Below are 19,055 nucleotides of genomic sequence, written 5' to 3'. Positions count from 1 at the left end.
TTCTATCATCTCAGAGCCTGTTTACTCACACCGGGCATGAATTATCACTAAGACTAAATAGTTAATAACGGTTGATTTTTACTATTTCCATGACGGGAACAAGGAGGAAGCGGTGGCACAAGTGTACTGCCCGGCGCCACGGGGATTTTCGTCTTTCGTGGGAGACGAGCCGGTTGGGGAGCAGCGAAGGGCTTGGGGAGCGGGACGAAGGGCCGGCGGGGGCTCACCCCTTTCTCTCGGCCTAGCCGAGGGCATGGCCGTGCGGCGGCGCTGGCGAGGCCTAGGGGGGGCCCGCGCGTCACGGCGGGGGGCGGGCGGGGACCCCCCCCGCCGCGGGGGGGTCGGGGCCGCGCCTGGGCAGCGGGCGGAGCCGCCGCTGCTGCCGAAGTCGCTCCGCGGTTCGGAGGCTGCGCTGGGCTCGGCGCGGCTCCGCTGCAGCCACCGGGAGGGAGGGAGAGGCGGGCGCTGCCGCCCGCGCCGTGCCGATGGGTCTCCTCCTGCTCCTCTGGGCGTGTGCGGCCGCCGCCGGGGCAGGTGAGGGGCCGGGGCTGCGGGGCCGGCGGCCGCTCCTGCCGCCTCTCCGGAGAGCGGGGGTTCGGCGTGCAGGAACTTTGCGGGGCGCCGGCGGCGGGCTGCGCCCCTGCGGGGACGGGAGCGGCATCGGGAGTGGCCCCGGCTCTGCCGGCTGCCGCCGCGGAGGAGCCGGCCATCCCTCGCTGCGCGGGTCTCCGCGGCGCGCAGCACGGCTTTTCTGCAGCAGGGAGCCCCCCGGGGGGGGGGGGTGGGGTGTGGGGGTGTGGGGGGCTTCTCTCCGCGGGTGCGGTAGGGCAGGTGGGGCAAAGTTTTCTGAAAGCGGCCGGGATGCGCGGTACTGGGGGAACAGGGTACCGGGGCACGGGTACCGTGGAAACCCACGTTCCAGGCGGGCGGCGCGGTGCTGCGCCTGCCGCGTTATTCTGACAGCACTGCGCGACCCAAGCACCCTTTCTTGTTCCTTTTGGGAGGCTTTGTTCTCCTTCTCTTTGCCACGGGGACCGCGCTTCCTCGATCGGAGGTCTTGAGGGGAACGTTTCTCGATGGTGCTTGTATCTGTTCTCGAGGAGGTTACCCCAAACGGTTATCAGAAGCGCCAAGGAATCCGTGTTTTTAAATTACAGTTATACTTGTGGCAATTATTATCTCATCAGAATCTACAGATCTGGAGAGGTGCGCCATAAATATAGTTGGAAGAATATACCGCCTTCCCTTTCGCAGTGGTGTTGACACCACTAACGCACACAAGCTTTCGGAATGGTCAGTAGGACCTGAAACTCCCCTTCTTGGAATTACAATATCAATCTGCAAGTTCTTTGTGTGCAACAGTTGCCGCTGAAGTTGTCAGGGGAAAGAGCAAAATGCCTCTCCTAGAGAGCTTCCTCTTCACCACATTGGTGGGTACATGTGGGTGACTTGCTTGTGTGGAGTGTGCTTTTGCTTGAAGTTTTTCCATCCCTAAAAAGCTCATTTCACATGTTGAGGAAATGATAAATGTGCTGCACACGTTGCATGACTCCACATTAGCTAGATGGAGCGTGGCACGATTGCTGGTGCTCGAGTGGAGGTGATAAAGGCGTAAGCAGAGCATACAAGCTGTTGGAGCTGTAAGGAAGAATTAATTTCCTTTAGGGATTTCCTGGTGACATCATTCATAATCATATGGCTTAATTCTTTAAATCTGCGATGGTGTCTTCAGTTCAGGTTGGGCCAAATCCACCAGGTCCTGAGGTGATTTCTGCTCCCGCCCACCTGACTGAATTAGTTGGGAGTTCTGCTTGTGTAAGCCACTGATTTAAGAGAAACGTCCCAATTACTTTAAATAGGAATTGAAAGCTTTACCCATCAAGATCGGGCCCAGGCCTTGCAAAGCTCTCCAGTGAGAGCAGACAGGTTGATAATTAATTTTTACCTTGGAAAGAAACGGTCTTGCCAGCTTCTTGTTCCGCTGAAGAGAGGCAGCATAAAATAATGAGATGCGAGTGTGGCTGCCATGCCTGTGGTATATCTTTCTGATAGACTGTGGGAGACTGCAGGGGAAAATGAGACTTGGTTATCATACTGAAGATGCTGATTTGTTGTCTATTAATTATTAACTAGGCTTTTGAGTGCCTGCTGCAATTTGAAGAGCCAGCACAGGAAAATGACTAGGTGTTTAAAACAGTGTAGGTACTTGCTAAATAACTGCTGTGCCATTAGAAATAGTCTTAGCTTTTGAGAGCGTTTTAAAAACTGGAAGGGCACACACTAAAGTTGGCACCCAAGATTCTGCACCGGTGTAAATCGAAGCCTGTGGAGCTACAGTGAGCTATACTTGTTGAGCCTTAGGTATTCAGGCTGGAATAAAAAGCTTTAATAGAGCAGAGGAGTAACTATGATTTATGGGATTGACCATACTTGCTAGATGTGGTTTCTGTCCTCACCTTCTAGATGCTTGTGGCAGAGATTTCACTGGCTTTAATGGGGTCAAGATTTGTCTTCCCAGACATAGTGTGTCCTTTCCGTTGAGCAAGTTTTAGTGCTTACTCGACCTCCCTTCATATTAGGAGGTTTTAACTGATCCTGATATATCAGTGTATTCTGTTCTTGGCAGGCATTTCTGAATGAAAGCCTTAGAAGAAATAATAAGTCCTTCAGTTTCTCTTCTAAAACAGTATTTTTTTTAATGCCTTTTTTTTTTTTCTCCCCAGAAAGACCACCCTCTGTTTTTACGTATGTGTTTGTGTCTGTAGTTTGCCTTTGCACTGCAAGAGTTGCTGTAGGTTGGAAATAGATAGGTTGATAAGTTCTCTCCTGGTACTCAGAGGCAGGTACACTGAAGGAAAGCAGTCACTGGTAAATGTTGGCTGTTTCTTCAGTAAACCTTGACTGCATGCAAGTGGTTTGGGACCAGAAGAGGTGGCTGGCTGTTTCTGATGCCAGTGCTTATTTCAAAAGGGGAAGGTGTTGTCCAAAGTGTCAGTTGTGGTCCTTCAGTGCCTGAGCCTCTAGGGTTGGTGAAGTCAAAGGTAGTACTAAAAGCTTGATGATGTTGCTTGATTATCTGGCAAGTTTTTTACCCCTGGAAAAATTTATCTGGGTTCATATTATCTAATTTAAATTTTCTACAATAAGGTACGTATACCCACATCCTTATGAAAGCACTGTGTATGTACTCACCTGGGTATATTGGCAGTCTTGGAGCTTCAGTTCTGCCAGATGCCTCTAGATCTTTATTTTCCTTGTAGAGTAAGGTTGCTAGAGAGCTTCTAAAGCTACTACTAAGGCTTTCTACTCTGTCCCTTGTGTAGTAGAATCCTCTGCATTAGCACAACACAATGTTCCAACAAGTTTTAATTCTTGAGTAAAGGAAGGGAGAAAGTGCTGTGATACAGATGGCTTATGAGTAGAATACTTAACTTGCTCATTCTGCACACCTCAGTAATTTCTTAGACCCCTTCAAAGAGAATTACAAATGAATCAATTTAGGCCTGAACATGAGGTCCACTCTGTGGAAATTAGTCTGGGAATGCTTTACAGGTAACGCTGTTGCTCAATGGAAGTCAGTAGGACTTTTACCATTGACTTCAGCTGTGCCAGGATTTTCCTGGAGCCTGTTGCCAATACTAAAGATGTTATATAAAAATTTCATTAAGGAAGTACTTGCATCCTGCATGAGACATTTGACCTATGTGTCAGGCACAGATCTGATGTCACACATATTGCTATGTTGAGAGAGATACCGTGGTCAGGCTGGCCTCTTCCTATCTCTAGAAAAAGGTCTGTTTAATGAACTTGGTGCACCATAACAATCAAGTTGCCCTGAGCTTTTGAACATAGCAACTTCAAACTACTTGGGAGCATGAATCCCCTCAGGTCCCTGCTAGCTAAGGGAGTGTCAAGGCTGTGTATAAGCCATTTTAAGGTTTAGATTTGTGCTTCTGTAGATGAGGAGGTAAAGGAATGTTTGCTGTTTGTAGGTAGGCTTTGTCACATTTCACTGGCACCATCTGTGCTGAAATACAGAGGTGCGCTTCCCAAGCAATACACCACAGTTCTGGGAGTCACCTGGGGCTCTTGGATTACAGGGTGGCATCCTTTGCCCTGTTGCCATGTCTTCTCCAGGGTCATTTGGCCCAGTTGGGAAGACCGATTACGTTTGGCCTATGAGATGTGGGGCCTGGTCTGTTAGTCACAGCAAGCTAGGAGATGCGAGAGAAATTTTTCTTCCTCACGTCTCCCTGGAAATAGTGTGGCCAATAATAGATGAATGCTGCAAATCTCTTTCATCTTTTTGCCTAGGTGGTTACGCTTTTACTTATTTATTATTCTTTAGCCTTATGAAGGTACTGAATTAGTGTTACAATTTTAGAATGTTTCAACTTTTGTGTAGTAAAATCTGGGGAAAGGAAATAGTTTCATTAAAAGAGTTGGAGAAGAAAACCTTCTCTTTCCTGCAGCAGAGTTACTGTCTTATAAGTAATTACTGTATACAGTGTGTGTGAATGTAAAGGTACTATAGATGTCTGCACTGCACTAGGTATTCTTCTCCATTCTTTTCATTACCTGATTTGAAATAAAAATTGATCTAACACTCTCCCTCCCTTCCTTCCCTCTCTCTCGCCCTCTGCCTTCAACAGCTGTAGGATTTGGAATGGATCCTGACTTACAAATTGATATCATCACAGAACTGGATCTTGTGAATACAACTCTTGGGGTAACACAAGTGTCAGGACTACGCAATGCCAGCAAGGCATTTTTATTCCAAGGTAAGACAAACATCCTCAATTCTCTTATCTAACTTCTGTCTGCATGAGCTCATAAGAGCTTTGATGCCTAGACTGATTCCCTGTAATGGAGGTCTGACTTAACGGTTGCTTTCTTTTACTTTTATATTTTTTATTTCAAAATAGCCCTTATTACTTCCCTGAAATACCTGTGGCATTTATTTTTAGTGTGCTCTCAGGTAGATGCGGTTAGAGATCTTTAGAGAACTGTTTTTGTGTAGGATTTTAACACTCCCAGTATTTATTTCTAACTAGGTAAGTCAAAGCAGTTCTAAGGCATGGATTTGGTGTATGCGTTTTCTTTCTGTGATTGTACATATGCAGAGACGCAGACAGCTGGAGCTGTGTAGCTACAAGAAAACATTTAATGTGTTGAAACTGATTAGTAACATGTAGCAGGACTTTCATCAACTTGCTGCAAACTGTTAAAGTGGCAAAATAGAGCAGGATTGCATTTAACTGCCCACACTGAGTATCAGGTATGGAATAAGTCACTTAGAGTTGTGGTGGGTTTCATGCAATATTCTAAGATAATGCTTGTGAGGTGTTCTAAAATGGTGGTGTTTTTATTTTTAGTGAGTGAAATTTGCGATGAATTTCAATTACTTGAATTTTTGATGAATTAACAAGTTTTACCATGGACTTAATCTGTAAAGTGCAGATTGCTGTGCTTTACTCTGTGTTGCAGTGTGTGTGTTAGTGTCTCATTTTTTTGCTATCTGTCCTCTGTAGCCATTTTTAGAGGCAGACAATTATGATCTCATTTAGCTTTTGTTCTGGATCTGCAGTGCTAACTGACTTCATTGCAAGTTGTAAAAGAAGCTGATCTATAATTTTAGCTCATTCTTTACCTGGCCAAGGCCAGTTTAGGAGCCAGAACAGAGAGAATTCTAGAGACCTCAGATTTGTTAGTCATATTACCGATCTTTTATGGTACGAGGCATAATTTTCAATGATTCCCAGATTAATTTCCAGAAGACATTAATCTGAAGTTATCAATTGTTTGTGGGTTGTTTTTTTTTTTCCCCAATACCCCGACTCCAAGTTTGTGTATTATGGACAAACAGTATTAAAATACAGTTATTCCTCTAAGGACTGCAGTGGCTGAACAGATTCAAAACATTTTAGTATCTCCAATTGCTATTCTGTGCAGTTAATTGTAGTCACGTTGGTGAACTGTCATGGTAAGTTTTCACACATTGGTAGTCAGAGCTCAAGGGGAGATGACTGAGAAGTGTTTTTTAGGACACCGATTGAAACTGTTGATACTGAAAATAGCTTTGAAAGCCTAATGGGGAAGATGTTCTTTTTGCCTTGGAGAATCCCACCTGTAGTTTAGAGAAACTTAGAGAAAACTGGTGTAAAAAAAGGTAGGGCTTGTAAAATTAACATGAGCAGAAAACATGGAAGACATGTTCATGGGAAGCACTGAATAAAAATTCACTGTACTAAGTGAATAAATTCAAAGAAGGACTGTAATTAGGTAAATAAAGTTTTTTTTAGCTACCAGAACATAAATTCTTTTTGCTAATGTACACATTTTGTAATGTATCCTTGTGCTTGGGTAACACCCTTGGTATAAACCTTGGAAGACAGGTCAGGAAAATTTTTCTCTTCAGTTAAGCCCTTGGGCTCGGAGAAGACTGGAGACCTTTGGTCTGTTACTCCATCCCGGGAGAGGTCTGCGAGGGGTCTTTTGCTGCTGCCACCAGATGGGACGGAAGTCTGAGGCAGCCCCACTGGCTGCTTCCCTTCTTGTTAGTATCTGTTACTTGTTAAATGTCAGCAGTATGTTGGCAGTTGTATGCGTTGCCTTTTACTAACAGAGGTGACTTACTTTAGAACTACCGTTTGGTTGTGTTCCAGGTCTTTTGCAGTAAAAGTCATGCAGAACTCAGGGCAATGTATGGATAACTGCTATGGCTAAGTTAGAATCTTTTCCTACAGGGGTTGGTAAAAAACCCCAGCACACATGACGTCCCCTGTGGAGAGAAAAGACTGGAAGTTAGTGCTTATTTTCAAAATCACTGTATCCTCTTGGACCAGCTCTTCCAGTCTCCAAGATGTCATCCTTTGAGCAAAGCTTTGCTTTAGTTCTTACTGTTTGGGAGTAGCTAGTGCATGCTGTGCCTTGCTGTGTCGTGCTGCTCAGGTGTTGCTTTTGGGGCTCTGGGCAAAGGGGTGGAACTAGATGAGCAGGCTGATTGCTGAGCACGGAGCCGCAAAAAAAAACCTCTTCACTCGTAGGCTCTTGCTAGTTGAGGGAATTAGAAGAATTTGTGAGTATATTCTTTAGTGTGTGCAGTTTTCCTAGGGTCAGTTTTGCCTGCTGCCTTTGGTGGTGGCCTTACAGCAATGTAACAGAGCTTTGAGCTTACAAAAGGTTCCCCGGGGATCATTTTCTGTCTTGTAAGATGTATTTCCTGAAATGGCTTTGCTATAGCAGTTCAAACTGAGAGTTTCTTTGTGTGTCCCTGGAAGTCTGCATCTTTGAGGCAGAGAAATGGTAATTTTTCCCTACCCCAGATGGCTGTGTGCACAGTTGTAGTGAAAATATGGATTGTTCTCCTAAGTGAGACTCTTGTTCTGTGAATTAAACTCTTTGAAACAGACAGCTTTATGAGTTTTTGGGCATTCCTTTGGTAGCATTTAGCAGCAAAAAGAAGAAATGAAGAAGCAGGGAATGATGGTTAGACATGCACAAAGGAAAGAGAAACTTGGTTTTAGTTAGCTTCTGGATCATTGATACTATCAATTATTGCAGTAAGTAATATACCGTTTGTATGAAGTTTCTGGGGAGTGATGCCATGGTTTGATTTATCCTAGAGCAAATGTAGGACTCTTTGCCCTGGAGAGTTACCACTTTCAGTCCAAGGCAACCTCAGTGAAGCCAGTGGAGTATTCTGATTTTCTAATAATATTGGTAGTAACAGCTGAAACTCAGATTTCTGTGTGAAGCAGCTTTACAGGCAAAGGAACAAATTCAGCTCTGTTGCAAACTATGTGACAGCATGATAGAACTGAAGTGGCAGTTGAGAGATGTGGGTTGCCTTTGAGCAAGCAAACTTGTTCCTAATTCAGAAAGTGTAGAAACCTATAATTAAGTATAGTTATCTGAATGGTGCTGTTGGGCCTGGACTTTGATTATTAGAGTATTTCAGCTGGAATTTTGATTGATCAGTTCCATTATTTGTGTGTTTCAGTTCCATTCTCTGTGAAATGGGGATGAGGGAATCAAAAAAGCAGTGTAAGAGCTGACAGTGAATTAAATGAAGTATAGATATCTAATTCATAATGGCAATTCTGCAAATAGTCTGACTCTTGTGGTGTCTGAACCTTGTGGTGTCTTGATTATTTGTTTATTTATTTGTACAATCAAGAGTGGGGAAAAAAGCCCTGGTGTTGGGGTGGTTGTTCTAGCACAAAAGGACCGAAGGAAGGTGAGTGGAGATTCTTGAGTAGAGTGCTCTTGGGGAACAGGGTACCCAAGAACCAAGTATCTGACCCCACATCTCCTTACCTTCATGCAGGGGTCCAGAGAATTCTAAGAAGCAGTCCTGGGGGTGGGAGGAAGATCTACTTCAAAGAAAAATATTAATTGTCCATCTAATGCATTACAATAACATCTTAGAAACACTGAGTGAAAAACATCTGTAAATAGTATCTTACGAACATGACAAAATGATACTGAAATTCCTAGAACAGGATTATAACGAAACCCTGAGCCATAGCCCCATGATGGAGCTCAGTCCTGCTGTATGTTTTAGCTAGCAGGAAAGCTGGGCTTGTTTTGACCCTGTAGGTGGAAACCTCAGCAGGATCTTGAGATTGGTGGCAGAGAAAGACTCTCATTATAAGTAAGGAAGGAGGAAGTGACTAACTTGTTGTCCTGTTTCTAGGTAGACTGAACCCAATTTTTAGCCTAGCTGTTAAATTATGTGATTACCTTAACCAGTCTGACTTTTGTTCTGTGCTCAGTTCTCGCTGGCAAAGTCAAATTTTATTCCTTTTACAACCTGTCAGCTATGCCTATTTTTTTAATTCCTCTTTTCTCAACATCTATTTTTGAGCTAACAGAGGCTTAAAGCCTTTACTTATAAAGCAGTCTCCCCAAGAAGTTTATTAAGGCTTTGCTGTTCCCTTTCTTAGCAATCTGGCAGTATTTTTCAACTAAGTCTTTAAATTAGGAATGATCTTTGTACTACATAGGCTATGTAAAGCACTAAGTAAAATAAACCACCAAGTGCAGTTCAAAGTCTAGCTATATGTAGTCCTTTCTTCCTTGACCGTTTCTTTACGTGTATTAAACAACCACTGGATTTATAAGAGAAAGACCTGGCCTGCAGCTCCTGCAGCACAGAGTTCAGTTGTTCTCCTTCTTCCACTTTGTACCGGGAACTGCTGAGTTCTTTTCTGTTCAATCATAGCTCCAACAGGAAAGGTGAAAGAATAACAAGCATCTTAAAGCACAGAGAAAGGCAATTCTTTTGTTAGAGAAGAGTGAATCTTGTCGAGTTCCTGAAATAAAAGAGCTGTCCTCCTTCAGGCCAGAAGAGAGAGCAAAGCTGCAGTACCAAGAGGGGGTAGAGGTGCCTCCCAGCAGGCTCACTTGAGCTTCCAGATGCAGTACAACCTGCTCTATCAGTGTTTCTTCTCAGTGTGTTATAGAGCCTAATTTTTTGTTTTAGACATCTTCCTCCTTGACTTGCTAATTCCGTGCTTGGAGAGTAGAGGTCTTCCCTGATCCTGCTGTAGGATTCAGAGTCCTTAAAGGCAGCTTTTGTGGTGCCAAAGTGGAAGGGGTTTGATTGCTGGCCAGCTTTGGTGTGCTTTGAGATTGGTGGATAAGGAGAGCTGCAAAAGTTGGCCTGGCCATCAGGAGTGGGCACATACCCTTTATATCAGGAGTACAGTTGCTGGGGTACACTTGTTATGCCCTGGCCATGTGTGTGGGGCAGTACCTCAGCACTGAAGTGCACTCTGTAAATTCAAAGGCCAGGTGAGTAGGCAGCTGCCTTCCTCATCCATGTGTGAACATCTCACCTGAACCTCAGTTAGCTGTGTGCTGTGGCTGAGGTTTTATGGCATCATAGAATCCTAGAATGGTTGAGGTTGGAAGGGACCTTGGTTCCTTGCCGTGGTAAGCACACATTACCTTGTGCTTCAGTTATTTTTATTTTCCTGGGGTGGATGGCAGGGTGGTCTGCAGCAAGGGGGAGAGATAAACTTCAGCTTTGGAGTTGCGAGGGGAAGGAAAGGAACATCTGTTTCTTCATTTTACCAGGTACTTCTCACCACCTGCATGGGCTCTTCGGAGGCGGGGAGAGGGGCCAGCACTGCCCTGAGGTGGGGCGGCCAGAACCGGTTGTGTCCGGATAGGACAACTCCCACCTCTCGTCACAGAGGCACCGGTGCCTCACCGCATGGTTTGGGTGTATCTCCATGGGAATTCTACCAGCTCTTTGAACTTGTGTGCTTTCTTGAGCTTCGTTTGTTTAAAGGGAAGAGTGAGCTTTGTTCCCTGTTTCTTCTTGTGCAGGTCTGCACTACTTTCCACAGGGGCATGGTGGGTTTTACCCTGTTGATGTCTGTGGAGCACCTGTCCCGGGTTCGTGGGACCACAGGAGGGAAAGGCAGCTGCCATCACATCAAAAGCCTTTATATGCAAAAATAGCACCTGTAAGCAAAAAAATAGCATCTGTAATCAAAATAGCATGTACATCTGAGTTGAGGGTCACCTCTCACCCTGATCATAGAATCATAGAATAGTTAGGGTTGGAAAGGACCTTAAGATCATGCAGTTCCAATCCCCCTGCCATGGGCAGGGGCACCTCACACTAAATCATGTCACCCAAGGCTCTGTCCACACTGCCAGGGAAGGAGCATTCACAGCTTCCCTGGGCAACCCATCTGGTAACATTGCAGGTGTTGCTTACTCGGTGCTAAATGTTGCTGTTTCCCTTCTTCTGCTGCGATCTCGCTTCTGAGATTCTCCTCTCATCATCAGAACTGATGGTTTACTCAAAGCTGATCCACTTTTGCGGCTTGCAAAGGCAACACCTTTTGTGTCATTGAAGGCAACGATGCACACCTCTGCTTGCCCTTGGTGGTGGCTCATGACCTGTGGCTGTGTGGAGATGGTGGGGACCAAACCAGGGTTGAGTCTTTCCCTATGATGGGGGTTTTTGGGGTGATGAGAAATACGGCTCATCCCGTGGCTTGAGAGAGCAGTATCCTTGCTGGCCTTCCGCACTCATCCCCTGGGGTGTTCCCCTGCTTTTACAGCCTCCAGCATGGCCCTTGGGAGCTATGGAGGCTGCTTGCCATCCTAGAGAGGTGTGAGTCCCCTCAGCGCTTTCAGCCCTTTGTCAAAGCTGCTCTGTAAAGCACCACTGAAATAGGAGTTACAATAAGATGCCAAAAGCTGGGCTGGCTGCACCCAAGAGGACAGAGGAAAGTGTGCTTTGTCATGGAGTCATAGAATAGTTAAGATTGGAAAAGACCTTAGATCATCTAGGTTCAACTCCCCTGCCATGGCAGGTCTGGTTTCTGAGCTTGTGCCCATCAGCAGGTCATAGGTCTTGCTCTCTTTTTGGGATCTCAAGTGCTTCTCCTGCTTTCCCCACTTCCTTCCCAGGGCTTTGTGGAATCTGGAAAGGAGAGAGAAATAAAGCTGGAAATGTAGGGGCAAGGACTGGGCAGGTGAAGTGCCAGTAAAGAACTGAAAGTTGCGAAGTGGTAGTGCTGTAACGTATCTGTGAATGTAATGCTGTAATGTAGTATCTGTGATGTGTGCTGATACTTAACAAGTAGTTTTGGAGGATACAACATGCATAGTATGGGTGTTTTAATAGTGATTTAGAACTTCTTAGTGATTTAGAATTTAAATTTTGCTGTGCATTCGTTGTTCACTTGCAAAGTTGAGGTACTAATGCCCTTTCCTCTAACAACAGTGGTGTGAAAAGAATTCATTAATATTTGTTGAGGTCTTGGATACTGTGCTGGAATAATTACCGTAGTCATGGTCTGTTCTGTCTTCAGAGAAGGATTTGAATACAGTAGATATACTGTTCAAGGTAAGCCTTGAACGATAAAAATAAAACTTCAGATCCTTATTTGTTAAGTAAATAGGTTTTGCTCTTTGTTCTTTACTTTTTGCCCTGAGACAGGGACCCTCTGGAAAGTGGATTCGTGATCCTGTATTAAGAATGGTGTTGAAATGCACATCCTGCAGGGTTGAGCAAGGTTTGCCTGTGAGACTTGAACTCGAACCCTAACATTAGTCTAACCTAGCATTTATATCTTTTTTTAAACATAGCTAATGTTTTAATGTGTTTTGTAATTTTTTTTCCAATTAAATCATTAGGCTAAATTTTTTTTTTTCTTTTTCCTTTGCAAAAATGACAGTTTTCAGAACAGGGAAATTATGTGGAGTTGGAATACAATGAGCTGGGAGGGGATGAATGAGATGAATCAACTTCGATGGAGGGAATTAAAGATCACTCGAGACATAATTATTGAACAATGCTTTCAGGCTTTCATGATACATAGACTACTGCTAACTTTGTCAGTTCCCAGAAGTAGTTCTTAAAATACACTTATATACCCATCCAGTGTTGGCTGTTTGCACTCTTGCTTAATGTTTGAATTATGTTAGAAATCTGTCTAGGAGTAACATTTAGTGAGATAAAGGTATAACTTGTAAATCCTTGCAGTTTCTTGGTCCATATCCTCTTGTTTCAAACACGCCTACCCCCGAGGCAAGTAAGTGCCGGCTAAAATAGAAACCTAGTCACATTAAACGACAGTGACCAATTTCTACTTTTCCCATGCTGAATGTTGTCATGCTGCCTTCTGTTACTTGACATTTTTTGGGTTTCCTGTCATGTCTGTAATGATTATGAAAGAATTCTGAGCACATGTTGCCTCTGTCCTTGGCAGTTATTTTTGCTTTACTGGGAGACAATAATTGTGCTACTTGTCTATCTTCATTGCCAGGGTGATAAGTAAAAAGGGGAAGTGGGATAAGCACTTCAGTATTTCTGTAGTATGCTAAAAGCCTTGAATGCTTCTGGCAACCTGTTGACGAAGTCCTGTAATGAAGATAAGCTGAAAGAAAACAAAAGGTCTCTGCTCTTCAGTGGGCAGAGAGGGGAATGCAGAAATTAGTTTCTGACACTGCTAGTAAGTGCAGCATTGCACACTGCCTGAGCATCTAGGTGCTTACAATGAAAGTAAATCAGTTTAGATAAAAGTAAGAATAACAGTTTGAATTTCTTGTCATTTCACCAGAACAGAAATACAATAAAAAATGTCTTTTTCATAGAATCACAGACTGGTTTGGGTTGGAAGAGAGCTTAAAGCTCATCTAGTTCCACCCCCCTGCCACAGACAGGGACACCTTCCACTAGACCAGATTACTCCAAGCCCTGTCCAAGCTGGTCTTGAATGCTGCCAAGTTTTTAGCAAACTTATACTCTGAAGTCTTATCGTACTCCACGCAATCAGGTTTGATCAGCTATGTATTTAGTAAATGGGTATTAAACAGGAGAAAGTATATAGTTCTAGTTAGACAGGTGCAGGTGCTACTCAGAGCCCTGAGGGGCTGAGGTGAAGTAGATATGGTACCTGAGCTGTGGCAAACAGCGGTGAGTACCCCTCAGTGGAGTATCCAGGCCAAGTTCAAGGCAAGTCCTTGCACCTGGTATTTCAGTTCCGAGTCGTTGGAAAGATGTTGGGGTAAAAGAGAGCAGAATTGGAGTGTTACTTGGCACTGCTGAGTTAAACTCGAAATGCAGAGGGAGGGAAAAGCAACGCTGAAGAATTGAGTTCTTGCAGTGAAACAAGGTGGCCCATTATGTTTGTTTTTGATCCCAATTGGTTTTTAAACTAATTTGAACATAAATGTGTTAATATCCATTTGGTAAGAATATTTACCCTCATCCTACTTGATTATATTACTTCGAAGCAGAGTTGCATTTTCTGCCTGAAAGGAAATGGTGTTATTTGAAATTACTGTCACACAAATTTAAACACATACAATGATGTGGTGGGGTTTTGTTTTAAGATTTTTTACCTTTACAAATACACAAAGGCAGATATAATCAGACCTAATGCAAGAAGCAGGCATGGCCCATTTCCTGTGGTGAAAAATCCTGTTGTCTTCAACTACCTATCAAGAATAAAAATTAGATGCTTCTCAAGGCCTCAACCTACTTCTTCTATGCCATATTCTAGATTAATCTTCCCACCTGCAGTGTGGCTGTATAAATGACATGAAAGGGGCAATTTTTCCTCTTAATTTTTCACTTTTTGCCATGTAAATGGTGTGAAGTAATCATGTTACCCTGTGCTGGTTTATGGCATTATGGCCTTGCCTTTTGTGGCCTATTCAATAATACATTATGCAGAACAGATCTATTTATTTTTTTTTTTTTTTTTAATAGAGCAGACAAAAAATTGGTTTTGGCACCTGAGGTCCACTAAAGCATTCAACTAAATCCTTAATTATATAGGTTACCTGCCTGCTAAAAGAGCAAAGTTGGTTCTCTAGTTCTGACAACAGGGATCTGTCAATCGCTGTTTTTGAGCAGTAGATACTGTAGCTGAGCACTGATGTTTTGGCTTTTGAAAAACTTCTCAGTACAGTCTTTCTGTCCCCTATTGTCCCTCCTTGTGTGACAACATTTCTTACATAGTTAAAGCTTAGTTTCCAACTGATCCTTTATGCTATAAATAGGAAATAAATAGTTAAGAATCACTGCAGCTGCACGTGTTATTTTCCTGAGTCCATCCTCCCCTTGGACACACGGGTGACTTCTCCCTCCAAAGCTGTGAGTTTTCCATTTGGCATCAGTGGGAACAGACATCTCCTATAGCAAACAAGTTGGTGTTGTAAAGCTTAGTTCTGTGTCATGTCCCCCCCCTTCTTTTATTTTTCTTTTTTTTTCTTATATTTTGTTTTCCGTTTTTTTAAGTCTTTTGTAACCTGGAAGGTAGCAAAGATGCTCTGAGAGCGCAACACGTGTAAAACTGGGTTTTGGAGGTTAAATACTCATTGCTTTTATAGTATCATAGAATCATAGAATGGTTTGGTTTTGAAGGGACCTCAAGATCATCTTGTTCCAACCCCCTGCCATGGGCAGGGATGCCTCACCCTAGACTATGTCACCCGAGGCTCTTGTCCAACTTGGCCTTGAACACTGCCAAGGGTACAGCATTTACCACTTCTCTGGGCAACCTGCTCCAGTGCCTCACCACCCTCACAGGGAGGAACTTCTCCCTTATATCTAACCTGAACTTCCCTTGTTTAAGTTTTAACCCATCACCCCTTGTCCTATTGCTGCAGTCCCTGATGAAGAGTCCCTCTCCAGCAACCTTGTAGGCCTCCTATGTAAGGCTGCTATGATGAAAGTCTATCTACAGATGGCATGTAGACCTGCCTGGCTCCTCTCTCTCCACTTCGTCTCATTGTACATAACAGTGGTGAAATTTTAAAGCCTATTATTGGGGACTGGGGAAATTAACAAAGCCAAGATGTGTGGGAGGAGATTGAGGCTTGTGTGTGTGTCATGATTTTTCTTGGGCTGTGGAGGGCTGTACGGATGTTCATCATTCTGTTTGGAAAAATGAAGCAGCACAGCCTTAAAACATGATATTTGTCAAATAATTTGGTAAACGCCAATGATTTGGAAAGCCCATGTACTGCACTTTATCTCAAGCATCCTTGTAAGAGATCTACTGACAAGTTGTGGTAGGAGGATTCTGTCAGTATTGAGTCCAGTAAGCTTACAAGGGAAATGATGGAAGTTGTTTCAGTTTACTGCATCACAGTTAGTTATGAAGCCGGAACAAAATCAAGTTTTTTTTTTTCTTTTCTGTGATAGGGTTGTGGACACATTTGGAAGTCATGTCCTCTGTGTTAGCCTTTTGTTCTCTGATGTTGGCTGTGCTTTTAACGGTTCTTGATGTCTTGTGAGTACCAGGTTTCAGCTGGGATATTCTGCCTTTCTAGCTTTATGCCATCCTAATTGTTTCAAAATGTAGTCATTAACAAAAAAAGAGTAAACATTATTGCTGGTGTTCTTGCTAACACAAGAAAGGCAAAAAAGGGGGACACATGTGGCAGTGCCATTTACATAAAAGCTTATTTTCAGAAACAAAGGCTTATGGAGCAAAAGGGATCTCTCAGTACCCTGAGCACGTTTGCTGTTACGGATGAACCCACAGCAATGGATGCTATCAAAGTTGTCATACTTTATTCATGAGTTCTGGTATGCTTGGGTGAAGTAAGAAAAGCAATGCTCCAAATCATAATTATGGTGTAAAAAGAGAAAACAGTTATTATCGTGACATTTTCTGAAAATTCTTACATCTCTCAAATAATTCATATAAAACTTGCAGAGAATGACTAAGTGTGTTTGCTGTAGTTATGATTCTTTGTTGAGGGTGTTGTGGAACACTTCACAGATATAATTTATACATATTTTGGGAGAATATATAAATATGTGCTTATGTGTGTTCCAAGAAACAAAGGCAACTAGAATCTTGAATACAAACATAAAGAGGCTGACAGTGGAAATTATAGTTCAGTAGAGAAGGGCTTTGACAAATATATTATGCTCATGCTATTATCATGCAGTTAATAAATAAAACAGACACCCAGGATTTAATTGGCTTCAGCAGTAACGTGGAAGTGATTTTTCTGAGGGAAGGGAAACAGAAGAGAGAATTAGTTCACAAAACATATTTGTTTAATATTTGTACAAATCGCATATAGAAAATAAAGAAAAACCATAAGGTTTTAGTTATGACTGAGTTCAGTGGTTTAAAAGTAATTAAATAACTATTAAGTATGTCAAGTCGTTGGGAGTTTCTGAACCAAGCAAGCACTTCAGCATATGCTTCCTGTGAACTTTATGGATAATTTCGTTGCAGGTAGTTGGATTATTCATGTGCTAAAAGGCTTTACTGGACTGGAAATTAAAACCTTTGTGTAGGTGTAGCCAGGTCTGTTAGCTACCCAGTGCCATCAGTAGCATTAGGCATTGCAACCTCTCTCTGCGAGTAAAGAAGCTGAGTTGGGGGTTTCTGCTTTCCTGGGAGTTCCCTCTTAATGACCTGTTTAAAACTAGTATTTTGATTTACATGTTTAAGAATGCAGGTTCTCACCAGGGAGACAAATTCTGATTTCTGTGTGGCCTTGATGAAAGTAGACTGGGGTTTTCGTCAGAGTTAAAGTAATATAGGTATTAGCTTCTCTCCTGCTTCTTGTTGACTCTATCTGTCATGTTCATGTTAAACTTAGGAATCCTAAAGCACTTCAGAAGTACTTGATATTAGGATTTAGTTTTAATTCTGTTGCCATAAAGTATGAATGAGCAGCATCTGTTATTACCTGCAAGAACGAAGAGTGCTGAGCAAGAAATCAAATATATTACATATTGCTTAAAAATACAAATGAATCAATCTCTCTGCATGCTGTTGAAAAAAACATTAATTTTGTTTCTAGTTTACAAACACACTATGTGATATAGTGGGAGGAAATAAGTTCAAACTCCAATTAGTAGTTATTTGCAAAACTTTTAGATCTGACTTTTAATTCTAGATGGTGCTCACCTTCTGGTATCATCGTAAGTTTCTTTTAAACAAATGCGTGTAAAGAACATCTTTTGTCAAGTTCAGTATATGTTATCATTTTCTAAAAGTTTTAATTTTTGGAGTGTGTGACTTTGAACCTACCTGAAAATGTTTTGTAGAAAGGAGGAAAAAAATTGCTTGGCTTGCTTTTGCATGAAGCCAGAACAGAAACTGTTTTTGGTGGCTCATTATTTTGTGTAACATTAGTGTTCAGTATACTCTTAAAATAGATCCCTGAAGTGGACAGTACTCCTGTAAAATGAGCAGCATATCAGTAATGATTCTTAGCATTTACTGCTTTTCCCAACATTGCATATGTTGAACATGCCAGTGTTGCTAGTGTGGTTCATGCTCTTTCTGTTCAAATGTTGTTGTTATTTTTCCAAATAGCATCTTTATGATCACAGTGATGGGATACCTTATCTCATGTAGATGAACAGTGGAAAAGATGTTATCATCAGTGATGCCTGAATTAATTCACTTACAACACATGTAATTTGATTAACTCACATGATTTAAGAGCAGATGATGTGTTTTTACTGCTAGCATAAATTCTGGAGCATTTCTACCAAGCATTTAATTTAAGGGAGCAACCACTTGTAAATAATCTTGATTTCAGCATGAGTCCCTTGAGGAAACAACAGAGCTTGCCTGAGAAGGAGCTTGAGCCTGTGCCTGAGCTCAGTTAAAAGTGGCTGCCTTGAGTAAAAGGGTATGTAGACTTGGCAAGGTGATCACCATTGCTCTCAGCAGGAAACTTGTTGCAAGGCCATTTGGCTTACTCCAGTGTTCTGATTTTGCTCCATAATGGCCAAATATTTTAAAGGCAGCACCAGTTGCTGCACAGTGTGTGTGCCCAGGCCTGCTGCTCATCCTGCTGCTGGAGGGATGACTCCAGTGCTTGCTTTGGTCGTTCTGTCCATCTGGGAGAAGAGAAAGAAGAAGATATGGAGACCCACATGAGGTGAAAGGGGCAGCTTCTCAACAGGCTTTGCTACAGCATTCTGCCTCTGTGCTTTCTCTGTCACCTAGGGCACCTTTTGCTAGCTGGGGCTTGAGAAGCATAGGTGACTGCCTTCTCTCTTGGCACATATTCATTTCCACTATTGTGCAGTGTCTGCTCCTCTGTTTGTTCCAGAGTACTAGATTTCTATGATTCAGTTTGAAATGCTGGTAAAGCAAATGAAGGACTTTAGAGTCTCTGACAGCTACTTAATTAACACGAGTGTGGTCATTCCAGCTAGTGCTTGAGTCAGGCCACTTTTCAAGAAGTGAAGAGTCTGACATTAAGCCACTAAATCAACTAAATTACTGGTTGGGGAGAAACTTGATTTGATAAGTATGCTCCGATTTCTGAAGTCAGTAGCTCAAAATTCTGCTGTCCCTGCCATCTGGAGTTTTAGGACTGGGTTTGCAATTGCTTCCTGAAAGGAATGAGATCTATGTATATAATTCTAAATGCTGGATTAATATTGTTAGGAGAGACCTAACAATAAACTGGTATTGTAAACTGGTTTGCAAACATGTATATCAAATCGACAGCAATGTACACTTATTGCCAGGGTGGTTTTGCATCATGCAAAAGGAGAATTTACATTGAGTTATACCATTTTTCTA

At 42.8% G+C, this 19,055-nt stretch overlaps 1 protein-coding gene across 3 annotated transcripts in view; it reads left to right on the top strand.

Moving 5' to 3' along the window:
• Positions 1-353: 353 nt before the first annotated feature.
• Positions 354-19,055, top strand: part of NELL1 (neural EGFL like 1) — a 289,435-nt gene continuing 270,733 nt past the window's right edge. For 2 of the 3 annotated variants that reach the window (XM_062607252.1, XM_062607250.1), the window contains exons 1-2: positions 354-534; positions 4,653-4,781. In XM_062607252.1, the coding sequence (XP_062463236.1) occupies positions 486-534; positions 4,653-4,781 (178 nt within the window). In that variant the 5' untranslated portion in view covers positions 354-485. The remainder of the gene's footprint in view (positions 535-4,652; positions 4,782-19,055) is intronic. The other variant, XM_062607249.1, reaches the window with a different exon arrangement.

The sequence above is a fragment of the Pezoporus occidentalis genome, unplaced genomic scaffold (assembly GCF_034315485.1).
Source record: "Pezoporus occidentalis ecotype Australia unplaced genomic scaffold, CSIRO_AGI_Poc_V1 ctg121, whole genome shotgun sequence".
NCBI classification, from domain to species: Eukaryota; Metazoa; Chordata; class Aves; order Psittaciformes; family Psittacidae; genus Pezoporus; species Pezoporus occidentalis.
Note: the sequence above shows the minus strand (reverse complement) of the source record. Positions and strands in the feature narration are given on the sequence as shown.